The 12,242-nt window shown below is 42.4% G+C and overlaps 1 protein-coding gene across 5 annotated transcripts; it reads left to right on the top strand.

Annotated features, from left to right (window-relative positions):
• Positions 1-3,770: 3,770 nt before the first annotated feature.
• GPR85 (G protein-coupled receptor 85) lies at positions 3,771-9,317 on the top strand. 5 transcript variants are annotated; one of them, XM_054631419.2, is made up of 2 exons: positions 3,771-5,017; positions 6,685-9,317. In XM_054631419.2, the coding sequence occupies exon 2, from the start codon at positions 6,860-6,862 to the stop codon at positions 7,970-7,972; it is 1,113 nt and encodes a 370-aa protein (XP_054487394.1). In that variant the 5' UTR covers positions 3,771-5,017; positions 6,685-6,859; the 3' UTR covers positions 7,973-9,317. The 5 variants fall into 5 exon arrangements, with proteins under 5 accessions (XP_054487394.1, XP_077035065.1, XP_077035062.1 ...); XM_077178950.1 differs by lacking the exon at positions 3,771-5,017 and adding an exon at positions 5,061-5,333; XM_077178947.1 differs by lacking the exon at positions 3,771-5,017 and adding an exon at positions 5,061-5,337.
• The last annotated feature ends 2,925 nt before the right edge of the window (positions 9,318-12,242 follow it).

The following is a 12,242-nucleotide window of genomic DNA, read 5'->3' as shown; positions in this document are numbered from 1 at the left end:
TGCAAAAGATGTGTCCAGTCTTTCAAATGCAGCCCTAGTGAACAAACTGATGAAAGGTATTTAGAAGCCTAAGGAAACAGGTAAGTTTCTAAAGGGATTTTTAGAAGTATATAGGTGCCTCACTCCTATTAGAGTAATGCAGAGCAGTTTTTTCTTTGCAGGACAAAGCATTTTTCAGATGTTTGGCAGATAAGTGTTTTTGTATTTAAACCTTCATTTATTCCTGTGTAAAAGTGCAGCACAGATCTACTTTTAAGAACCAAATTACTTTTCAAGGGCAACTATGAAATATTTTTTAAAATACTGAATTAAATGTTTTTGAGAAATATTTATAAAACATCAGAGAGTCTGGGTAAATGCTAACATTAAAAATATAATTATTATCCATAAGAATTGTTATAGTCACATGAATGCAATTTTGTTGTAGATGAAAACGTGCATCACTGAGACAGAGACCACTAAAGAGATTTTCAGTGTGGGGTGAAATTTATGTTTGTGTTGAGAGCCAACCCAGGAGGCAGACACTGCCAACAAATGTCTTTACTCTGAAAACACTTTACTGAGAATAAGAACCAAATATATTGCAGGTGACATTCTCTATTGTGCAGGGGTCCTACACAGGTCTCTGTATTATATAAGTCCTACTTAAATACTGCTCCAAAGTTGCACAAATCTACTGCACAGGCAAGAAAGTTCCCTTGAAAAAATTCCTTGAGCCCTTTGAAAAGGATGCACTTTAGTAGCATCTATCACAGTTTCTCAAGCAATACATAAATCTTGTGCTGGCCTCTGCACAGGGGTAGGCACACCTTGTAGATTATTTCTCCTGTGTTGTAGAAATATTGGAAAATCCTACAGTGCTTAAATTCACGTTATGCAGAACAGGTTGATATTACATATATACAGATTTCAAGACAGTCAGTAAGCACATTAATTACTGAAATGTTTTTGCTACTGACAACTTCTGGCCCCATGCTGAACTCCTCATTCCACTGAAATAATTGAGAGACATTAATGACCTTAGTGAGGACAATATCTCAACCCATCTAATCAACTGTAATTCTTCTAACCCAATCTCTACCTCAGACTCCATTAGTGAGATTTCTCAGTGTCAGACTTCTCAAAACCCTCTCACATTCTGAGGAAAGGGTTCAAAACCACAGGAGTCACGCAGCATCCTCACCTGGTTCACAACTGTGAATTTCAAGGCACATATTCTCAAAAGAAATTGATGGCAACTACCCCAAATGCTGCTTACACACCAACAAATTCCTCTGTGATAGTATTGAACTGTGACCCATGTCTGCACTCTTTCCTGGCTCCTTGTCCACGTGAGCCCAGCCATCCCCTCAGGGGAGAGAACTGCCCAGACCTGCAGATGATATCAAAGACTGAGAATATCAAAGTAGGATTCTACAAAAAGATGATCTTGATCTGGAAATGGACTTAGTGGGTCCAATTCATTAAACAGTGTTCCTTGGTCATTCTTGAATAGTAGCTAATTTGGAAAAAAAACCCTAGACTTGGAATACAGAATCCTCAGTCACCACCAACAAAGCTGAGTATTTCACCAGTTATTTTCTTCACTGTGATACTTAAATAACTCAAATAGGAGAAAATGAAAGAGCTCTGTGCCATAACTCTCAAGAACTTTATAGTAGAGTTCTCCGAACCTGGAGATGGTTCTCATCTTTGATCTAAATCAGAAAATCAGCAAAATTGTCTTGCCTCTCTCATTTTCTAGTGAAAGTTCTAGTCAGTCTGCTGCTAACTCTAATAAGGTACACGAACCCTCTTGTGCTTGTACTTCACTTACACTCTCCTTCTACCCTTCCTTCACAGGGCACAGCAGTACATAAGTATGAAAAGAAAAAATGTCAAGGAAAGCTATTTATTTCCCTAGGAGTAATCACTTCTTCTGATATGCTTGTTTGGGACCATGGGTCCTCTGTGTTTTGAAGTTTCCTTTGTGTTGCCCTTAGTGTTACCCCACCCTCCCCCTTATATTGAGTGGTGGACAATTTATTCAAGATTCAAGATCCTTCCTTGTGCCAAAACCCCAAGAAATTCTTCTTGGATATCCCTAATCCACTCACTATGCAACTTGGGCTGCCTCACACTTTTTTTTTCTGAACCTTTCATATTTCTAGTTTTGAAGAACTAGTTAGCACAGACCTCATCACCTGTCCTTACATATCTCTTCTCCCTGCCTTCCAACTGTTCTTGCTCTCTGGAGCCATCTTGTTCTGACATCTGCCTTCACCTTCCAGATTCTCAGCCCCATGACTCTTGGATTTTTTCCCCCTCCATGGAGGACCTGCTACCTATGCAACAGTTTAACACAGTATTATGTCACTCCACTCTCTTACGTGGCAACAAAGGTTTCTCTTGAGTGACTCTACCCTTCTAACAAACAGAATGGAGTTCAAGCCATGTGATGGACTTTAGATTTGTGACTCAGAATAAGATAATCTGTGCCCTAATGCATATCTTTCTCAGTGACTTCTATGATAGGAAACTAACTTTGTTATGTGGCACTTCAATCTAGATGTCTACATTTTGTTGAACAAAATTAGAACACTTGTTCTCAGGTTAGCCTGTGATGACAAATGGATTTATGCTGAACTGGTGGTCGAGTGCTGAATGAATTCTGAAGTTCACAAACTTCTAAGCAGTTTGTTACAGGTCTAAAAGGAGAGCAAGTTTTAAAATATTATATAGCAACATAATCTTGTAACATCTCCTAAAAGAAAGTCCAGACAGAAAAAAAGTTAAAACCTGCATCACAGGATCTATTTTATGATGATGATTGTGTTGCCTTGTTTACTCCTAACAGAAAATCATCATTCTTACACATACCAGTGTAAGAATAGGCCCTGACCATGACCATACTATAGTCATTCAGTACTAAGTATTATAAATCTTCCTAATCTTGCATTGCAAATGTTTCATTTCCATGCATGGCATTTGGAGAACTCTATATTAGAGAGACCATTAAAGCTACTTCCTTGCCCTTCACATTTTAGGAATGACCTCAAAGGTTATTGTTCATGTCACTGTGGGTATGTATATTTAACAACAAAGAAAGGAGAGGGGTCTGCACAGCTTAGGTGATTGCAACATGAGAAGTGCAACTTGAAGTAGTAACTTTAACAACCACCCAATTTTTAAAAGTGAAGCTAACCCGTGCCACCCCAAAGATGAGCACCATCATGTCCTCATAATTACGTTTGTTGAAAAAATTAAAAATTGTGTGACACCTGAGCTTTGTGTCAGTTTTCTGCCTAAGAATAAATTTTATCTGAAACAAGCCACATGGTTGAAGTAGTGTGATGTTGGTTTCAAATACATGTATTTTCCAGTGGCTAGAGACCTCTAGGCTTGGTCAGGCTGCTACTGAAGCTAATTTTGTGGTTTGGCAACCAATTCCAATGCCTTTTAGTGAGTGTCAAAAAAAGAACCCAAACCTGACAACAGCCTTAAAAAATGCCTGTAGTCTACTAACAGTCTCACGGATGTGACACACATTATGAATCAACCCTATAAATCTGTCCCACAGAAGGATTTATTCTGGCTTGAACGGAAGCTCCCAGCGAAGAAGTTCCTCAGGATCCAAATCTCTCGACCCAAAACAAGCTGTTCCTCAACTGCCTTGCAGCCAAAGCGAATTACTCTTGGGGCACGGCTTTCATGTTCCCACTTCTCCCGGATAAACTTCCACACAAACCGAAGAGGCGGGAGGGCGGAGGGATCCCAGTCCTTCCCTCTCCCTCCTGCTTTTGCCACGGTGGCACCAGCGAGGGTCAGCGCCGGCGGGTGCGGGGGCCGGCGGGAGGCCCCTGCGGCGGCCCCGGCTGCAGCCCGCCGCCTCCCGGCGCCGCCGCCCCGGCCCACCGGCCCGCATGACATCATCGGGACGGCTCGGGATCGATCCCCGCCGGCCGCCGGCTCGGGCGGCGCTCCTCCGCGGCGGCCGCCGCTGCCGCCCTGCGCGCCGAGGGGGACCGCGGGCCCTGCCGCGGGCGGAACGGGCTGACACCGGGCTCATCGCCGCCGCCATGCAGCGAGCGCGCTGACGGCTCTGCGCCGGCCTGGGGCTGCGCGTCGGGAACCGCTCCGCGGGCTGCCGGGGGAAAGGTGCGGCGTCCTCACGGCCCCGCGGCGGATGCGCCCTCCGCCAACAACGGCGCTCGTTAAGGAGCCCTCCCTGGCTCGGGGGTCAGGAAGAAGGAATTCACCGGGTGGGAATCGGGAGGAAGGAAAAGGAGCCACGAGCGGGAGGATCAAGCAGCGGCAGCTGAAGAAACCGCCCGGTGCCTCTCCTGACAGGCTGCGACGCGCAGCGCGGCGGGCGCTTCCAGACCCCCGTCGTAAGCGAGTGGGGCGGGAGGGGGAGCCCAGAGGCATAAACAAGGAGCGCAGGACCTAATTCCTTCCCCTCCCTTTCCTCACTGGCTTGCCCGGGCTCGCCAATAAATCCAGCTGGGCTATACATCGCGATGGGAACGTGCTGCCAAGGAGGCTGCCTTCCCGTCGCTGAGGATGCTGCCTTCCCCTCACTGAGGAGGCTGCTGCCGCCGGGGCTGCCTGCACACCACTGAGGACGCTGCTGCTGCTGCTGCCGCCGCCGAGGTTGCCGTGCCCTCTCTGAGACAGCAGCAGCTGCTGCCGCCGAGCCTGCCGTGCCCTCATTGAGGCGGCCGCCGCCGCCGCTGCGTTACAGGGAGAGATTGTGGCGCTGCGACAGGGGAGGACGGGGCTCGGCGCGCAGGGGGGAGGCGCGGCGAGCATGCGCCGCCCGAGCCACTGACTGGATCCTCAGCCAAGGTACCGAGGCAAAAAAAAAAAAAAAAAAAAAAAAAAGGGAAATTAAAAAAAAAAAAGGAGAAAGGAAAAGGATTGAGAGAAAGAAGAATGAATGACGGTAGAAGAGAATAGAAAAGACCGCCAGGGTAAAGCAGCCCCCGGTCGGCGGGAAGGAGCAGCTCTGGCATGTGGGGATCTCCGGCACCAACAGGTAGGAGGAGAGGGGCTGGGGGCGCCGAGGGCTGCCGCGGCTGCAGGTGCGTGCTAGGAGGGCTCTCCCGCTCAGGGCTGCGGGGCTGATTTCCAAAGAAGGGGCATGATGGAAGCCCTCCCAGACAATGCCTCTTCCGCTCTCCCCAGCTCCCCGCCGCGGGGGGCTCTCGCACGGCTCCGGCAGATGCGGCTGATGCCAGGCAGCGGCGGCCGGGCTGCCTCGCAGCGCGGCGCAGTCGGTCCAGCGCAGCATGGCCGGGCGCGGGGGAGCGGCCGCGGCCGTGGGTGCGTGTGTCGGCGGCGGCGGCGGCGGTGTGAGTGAGTGTGCGGCGGGGCCGGTGCGTGCGGGCTCCGTGTGCGCGGAGGCAGGGCCGGCCGCCGCGGGGACAGCTCCACGGAGGAGGGGGAGCGGCGGGGCTGGCGGGAGGGGGGAGGGGGAGCCTGATTTCATGGTTTTAAAACGATGCCATGATCTGATCAGCCTCTGTTTACACAGCAGCAATCAGGCTCTTTTGTGGACGGTAAGAATGGAAGGATTTTGCTGGGATTCAGTGGGAATATCCTTTGTACACCCGAGGTGGCATAGGAAACACTTGGTGTGAATAACGAAGGAGCCCGATCGTGCCTGCTGTGGCTCCTGTCCCTGGCTCTGGAGGGAGAAAAAAGAAAAACAAAACAAAACCGGAAAAAAAAAATAAAAGCAGCAACAGACAGCTCTTTATTGTATTTTATTGCATGAAATGTGTTCCGGTACGATTCACTGGGAGGATTAATGGGAATCATGGAGCCCTAATTAGCAAAAAAAAGGAAAAGAAAAACAACCAAAAAAAAAAAAAAAAAAACAACAATTTATATGTTTATTTAAGCATAACCAAAACTAGCTCTCCCGAAAGGGTGGGCATTATATCTGGGCTGTGCTGCCTATTTTTGCTCAGTATTTACACTGACCGTTGCTTATTATGAATTATGTCGAGGCTTTAACGATTTGCATCAAAGCACGGGGGAAGGGGGGGAGGCCGGGGGGGACGACACCCTAAAGCATACTGCTATCGACTGTCTAGATACCTGTTTATCGAAAAGGCTAAACGATAAAATTATTGTTTATAGAGGAAGGGAGGGGGATAGTGAATACTGTTTCTCTTACAAAATGCATAAACTAACACTGTGTGATTAATGTGCTTTGGTGACTTGGGTTAAAAAACATAAATTCTGCAGGGTTTCTTTGGGTGTGATCCATATCAACACAGCAGTTGCCTGTTAAAACATTGACAAATACTGTAGCCATAAAATAAATGTAGGTAATGTCAAAATATCAGCAGTCTTTGGGGATTCTTTAAAAAAGATGTCAGTGATTAACTCTTGGGCTTGCAAACTGGGAATCTTTTGATTCATAAAATCTCTGAGGCTTTAACTGTGAAATTATATGTGCTACCAAATATAAGGGGCACTGGTCAGTCGTGAAACTGTAACAAATCTGCCAATAGTCAATTATACTAAATAGTCAGTAAAAAAAAAAAAAAAAAAAAGCCTTATGTTTTTTTAGAAACAAACAATAGTACTCAAATTTACAACTTCATTTGGTTCTCCATAAATTAACATCTTTGCTAGCACTTTCTGACATCATTTTGTGTTAACTTAAGAACTGATAGCTCGATTTTTTTTCAGATATTTTGATGGCATGACAAATCAGAAAGAAGAGGATGTACTGTATGACTAGACACAAGATCAGTTCTGTTTGTGGATTACATTTTCAGTAAGATGTATGGATCTATTTTTTCCTTGTTCTTAAATATAGATCATGAGACTTGACTGAGGCAATATACATATCATCCATCCATCTATGGCGAACTACAGCCATGCAGCTGACAACATTTTGCAAAATCTCTCTCCTTTAACAGCTTTTCTGAAACTGACTTCACTGGGTTTCATAATAGGAGTCAGTGTGGTGGGTAACCTTCTGATCTCCATTTTGCTAGTCAAAGATAAGACCTTGCATAGAGCTCCTTACTACTTCCTGTTGGATCTTTGCTGCTCAGATATCCTCAGATCTGCAATTTGTTTCCCTTTTGTTTTCACCTCGGTAAAAAATGGCTCTACGTGGACGTATGGGACTCTTACTTGCAAAGTGATTGCCTTTTTGGGGGTTTTGTCCTGCTTTCACACTGCTTTCATGTTATTCTGCATAAGCGTCACGAGATACCTAGCTATTGCCCACCACCGTTTTTATACGAAGAGACTGACCTTCTGGACTTGTTTGGCTGTTATCTGTATGGTGTGGACTCTCTCTGTAGCCATGGCTTTCCCCCCAGTTTTAGATGTGGGCACCTACTCATTCATTAGGGAGGAAGACCAATGCACTTTCCAGCATCGTTCCTTCAGGGCTAATGATTCATTGGGATTTATGCTTCTTCTTGCCCTTATCCTCCTAGCCACACAGCTTGTCTACCTCAAGCTGATATTTTTTGTTCACGATCGCAGGAAAATGAAGCCAGTCCAGTTTGTTGCAGCAGTGAGCCAGAACTGGACTTTCCATGGTCCTGGAGCAAGCGGTCAAGCAGCTGCTAATTGGCTGGCTGGATTCGGAAGGGGTCCCACGCCTCCAACCTTGCTGGGAATCAGGCAGAACGCCAACACCACGGGCAGGAGGAGGCTACTGGTTTTAGACGAATTCAAAATGGAGAAGAGAATCAGCAGAATGTTCTACATCATGACATTCCTCTTTCTGACCTTGTGGGGTCCCTATTTGGTAGCCTGTTACTGGAGAGTTTTTGCGAGAGGGCCTGTAGTACCTGGGGGATTTCTAACGGCCGCTGTCTGGATGAGTTTTGCCCAAGCTGGAATCAATCCTTTTGTCTGCATTTTCTCCAACAGGGAGCTGAGGCGCTGTTTCAGCACAACCCTTCTTTACTGCAGAAAATCCAGGTTACCAAGGGAACCTTACTGTGTTATATGAGGGAGCATCTGTAAATCTTTAGCCTTGTGAAACACTACCATTCTCTGCTAAGCAATTGTGGCCTGTAGCCATGTCTTGAGGAGAAAATCAAGAATGGGACGTCAGCAGCTGTAAGGATTTGGGCAACATTCTGCAGTCTCTGCAATAGCTCACCTCTAATCCTGTTTTAAACCTAAACATGTTCCTGCTGACCACTGCTGAAGGTTTGTAATTAAGAACAAAGGACTGAACTACTGCCCTGAATTCCTTTATGTGGTTGAAATCTAGATTATGAAAGTAGCAGGTGCTAAGTATCAGTGCTAAATGCTGTGTATATCACTACATAAAATAAGAACATCAAAAAGATTAGCATTGGACATCTTAATAAATTAAGTTGATATGAGGTTAATGTGTTGATAAAACTAATTTTAGACATCTGAAGACCTTTAAAACATTTCATACAATTATTATTTTGCAAAGACTGAAAACTGGGGACTCAAGTACTGTAACTGATTAAAGATGTGCCATGCATTATTGGATTATCACACTTACAAATCTGTTTGCCTTGTGAGTAAGTTTTGGGGAGCATTCCAAAGCAGTATTTTTGTTCAGATTTTGACTTTAATTTTTTTTTCTCCAAATATATTACTCTTTCTAATTACCATTTTCCTTAACAGTGAAATTACTAACATTTAACTGTATTCTGTGTTTTTTGCTGATTTGGTATAAAGTTTAATAGACTCTTATTTATATTTTTTAAAAAGCTAGATATCAGTCTGTTAGGCAACGTTAATGATAATATCCAGTCATAATTGAACAGTTATAATTATACAGAATAAACACATGTTGCCTTAAAGGGTTATCTAGTATCTTCCATTTTGTTTAGCATTGAAGCAAATAAGCAAGGAAAATTGAATCAATAACTCTGGTCAGTCATTTGGGAGTGCATGAAAGATCACTTAGTCCTCTTTTTTCCTTTTTGCTCCAATGGTTCCCAAAATCAATATGCACATCACTGGGATTATATGATTTTTTTCTAGGTGTGCCGCCCTTTCTAGTTTGTTCTGAGAAACACAGGCAGTTGATGTATGTTTATATTTTAAGACAGCTGTCATGGGGAGACCGCAGCCTTAGTATGATATCTTGCACAATTTGTGAAGCATTTATTCTACTGAAGGCACAGTCTTGTTTATATTTTCTGCACATTTTGGTGTATTGGTTGTTTTAAATTATTTAAGTTTTAACTTGTGAAAGCATATACTATGATTTCTTAGTATTTTAGAAATACATTAGAGTCTGTGAGTCTTTCCTTCTTTAAGATACAGATGTGTGGATTTCAATATAAAGTTGCATTTGCCAAAATTTACCTGTGTAGCTTGTTAATTTTCTTGGAATAAAATTTTACATTTTTCCAGTTATACAATTAACCTTTTTTATTTTGTCTAGTGAGCTAGCATGAAGTACTGAGAATGTAGCCATTATGAATTATTATCCTTTGCAGTCACTGTATTCCCAAACTGTAAATGCATGAATGATGGGGACCACAGGATTGATAAATGATATTATCTGCAGTAGCACTATTGTGTAGTTTATCATAATTACCCATCTATCTGTTCTAATATGTCAGTTATATTTAAAGTTACAACACAGTATTTGACATTAACTTCATAGTTTAATTTTGGAAAATGTGTATAACTGAAGCACAAAATCATGAGTTGATCAGTCATAAAGAACACAGATTTTTCTTAATTTTGGGAGAGACAAGACTAGAGGTCTGAATTCAGTATTGGTATATCTTGTCCTTTGTTGCAGTTTTATGACCAGCAAGTTAACGTATGCATACACAAGTAGCAGTCAATAATGGAAAAGCTTAAATTTCTGTGATAACATTATATAACATATGCAACAATTCAGACAGTTGTGTCTATATGTGATCAGACAACTTGATCAAAGATTTGGTGAGCGATCTGTTTGACCTCACACTTTTATACTGAGGTGGATTGGTGAGAGGCATGGCTTTATATACTGTGTTGAAACAGAAAAAATGCTGAAACAATGAGTCCTCATCAGTGTAGGAATGTTTCAGAACGTAATTTGAAATGGGACCAATAAACTTCTACCAAAAGGACATTTTTATTACACTGGAAAAGGCTTTGTAATTAAGGTAGTTAAGCAATTGTCAAAGATAGAAGGAGTGGATAAAAACTGAATCATATGTTGAGAAAAATTCTGAAAGTCATCCCACTTAAGTTTATTAAAAGGTTGATTGGCAATAACTTCAGTCTAATTTCTTTAAAATAGTAACCTTTACAAGGAACATTGATATTACATATTGTAATAAAGAAGTACATATAAATAAAGTTGTAAATAGTATATAGTTGTAGAAGTAGTCAGTTCTGATGATTAGCCAGAAAATTTTCAACTATGAAATTTCAAAAGCTGCAAATCTGGGGCCTGACCTAACTCTTAATAAAGTTAGTTGGTGTTTTCCCACTAACTTCATTTGGAGCAGAAGCAGGCCCTAACATTTCTATAGTACTATACTTCTGAAATACTAAGAAGGCTGTATTTACTATGCAGTGGGAAAGAAAAGAAAATTTAAATTATTTCCCTGAAAGTTTTGCAAGGAGCAACTGATGTAAATTAAAATAATAAACAGTAAACAAATCTGAAAGCAAATATTTTGATAAATGTTTTTCTTTTGATATGAATATAATTCCTTTGGCTATATGACAATACTGTATTGCTACCTGAGAAAGGGCAGGTAGTTTTTATTAAGTGGATTTTTAAGAATTGTGCCAGTAAGAAATCTTGTGACAGAAGTATTTAGTTTTGTTTTTCTCCAGTGTTGAAAGGACAAGGGGATGTTCAGTGAAATTAAAATCCAACATATAAAGTAGCATTTTATGCAATGTTATTACTCAGTGGATATAGGGTGATTACAGGATGACATACAGGATGTCAAGTAGTTTAGAAAGATTCCTCAAAGAACTGAATGTATACATGAATTAAAGCAGTGCTTGCACTTTTTGCCATCAGTGTCATTTTGATCCTAGTCAGCATATCAAAACTAATGTATTAAGGTATAAATTCAAAGGAGCAAGAAGGTTCATTCCAATTCAGTTCACTGTTGTGTCACAGTATGAAGAGCCTTTTGCTTTCATTTTAGTACAGGAGTTAAGCTATTGCCAAAGCTAGAATACAGGGCTGATAGAATAGCAGAGAATATCACAATATTTCGTATCTGCATTGATCTATAATGTTCATGGGTAATGTTAAGTCAATAGTTTAAATTTTCTGATGAGAGAGGAAAAAAAACCAAACCAGATTCCCTGAAAGAAAGACTTTCTACCCCTGTTCCTTTCCTGCGCTCTGTTGCCCCATGACCCTTTGGCAGCGTCTTCATGAATCCTTCTACAGGATCAAATGTTTCCTACACTGGGTTTTGTATTTCTCCTGCTCCTTGAGAAGTGTCTCAGCCCCTCCTCCTCCCCAGCAGATAAGCTCCTGCAGCAGCTTCCCAGGGTTTGTCAGCATCTGGGTTCCCCCCCGAGGATGGAGAGGCGCTGCCAGTTCCTCCAGCTGCCTTTGTGGCTCATGGCTCTCAGGGCACTTGGCTGGCATGCTGGCTATCTCTGTCTTCTGGCCTTGCTCATGAAGTAGATGCTGTTTATGTTATGCAAACAAAAATGAGAATGGGGAGGGGGCAGCAGGAAACAATTTTCCCTCTCACAATTTTTTCACAAGGAAACCACTGTTTTTGTTGCATTGCCCAAGAGCACATTGTATTTTAAAAGCATAATCGGTGTTAATTACTCTCTAAATGAATAAAATCTACAGTTAGCCAATTAAGTCAAGGTTTTTGGTGCAGCTAAAAAGTCTTATTATAAAATGGCTTTTTGTCAGTCTCTAGACCTTAGAGGGAGAGGAGTCCATTCTGTCTGTCTGCTTTTAAGTGCATTGTGTTTGTTCACTTGTTTTGCTTTTGCTTTGACTTTCATGCATCTCAAAATTTTATTTATATTAATAGGAATCCAGTAATGCAGCAGGTTTTTATCACTCATGGGTTTAAAAAAATAATATTAAAGGGAACTCTGATGATTTTTATGGTGAGTTAGGGAGGTATTTTGGGAAGTACTTGGTTTTTAGCAAATGTTTAATAAACCTGTAGGCTGCTGGGCTCCTGCATAGTTGCACAGTCAGTTCTTAATTATTGAAACTAGTAATGGAATAGACTAACCCTCATAAAGCTAAAACCCAGGTAATACAAAGCATGTCCACATTAGATAAG

Source organism: Agelaius phoeniceus, chromosome 5 (assembly GCF_051311805.1).
Source record: "Agelaius phoeniceus isolate bAgePho1 chromosome 5, bAgePho1.hap1, whole genome shotgun sequence".
Classification (NCBI taxonomy): Eukaryota; Metazoa; Chordata; class Aves; order Passeriformes; family Icteridae; genus Agelaius; species Agelaius phoeniceus.
Note: the sequence above shows the minus strand (reverse complement) of the source record. Positions and strands in the feature narration are given on the sequence as shown.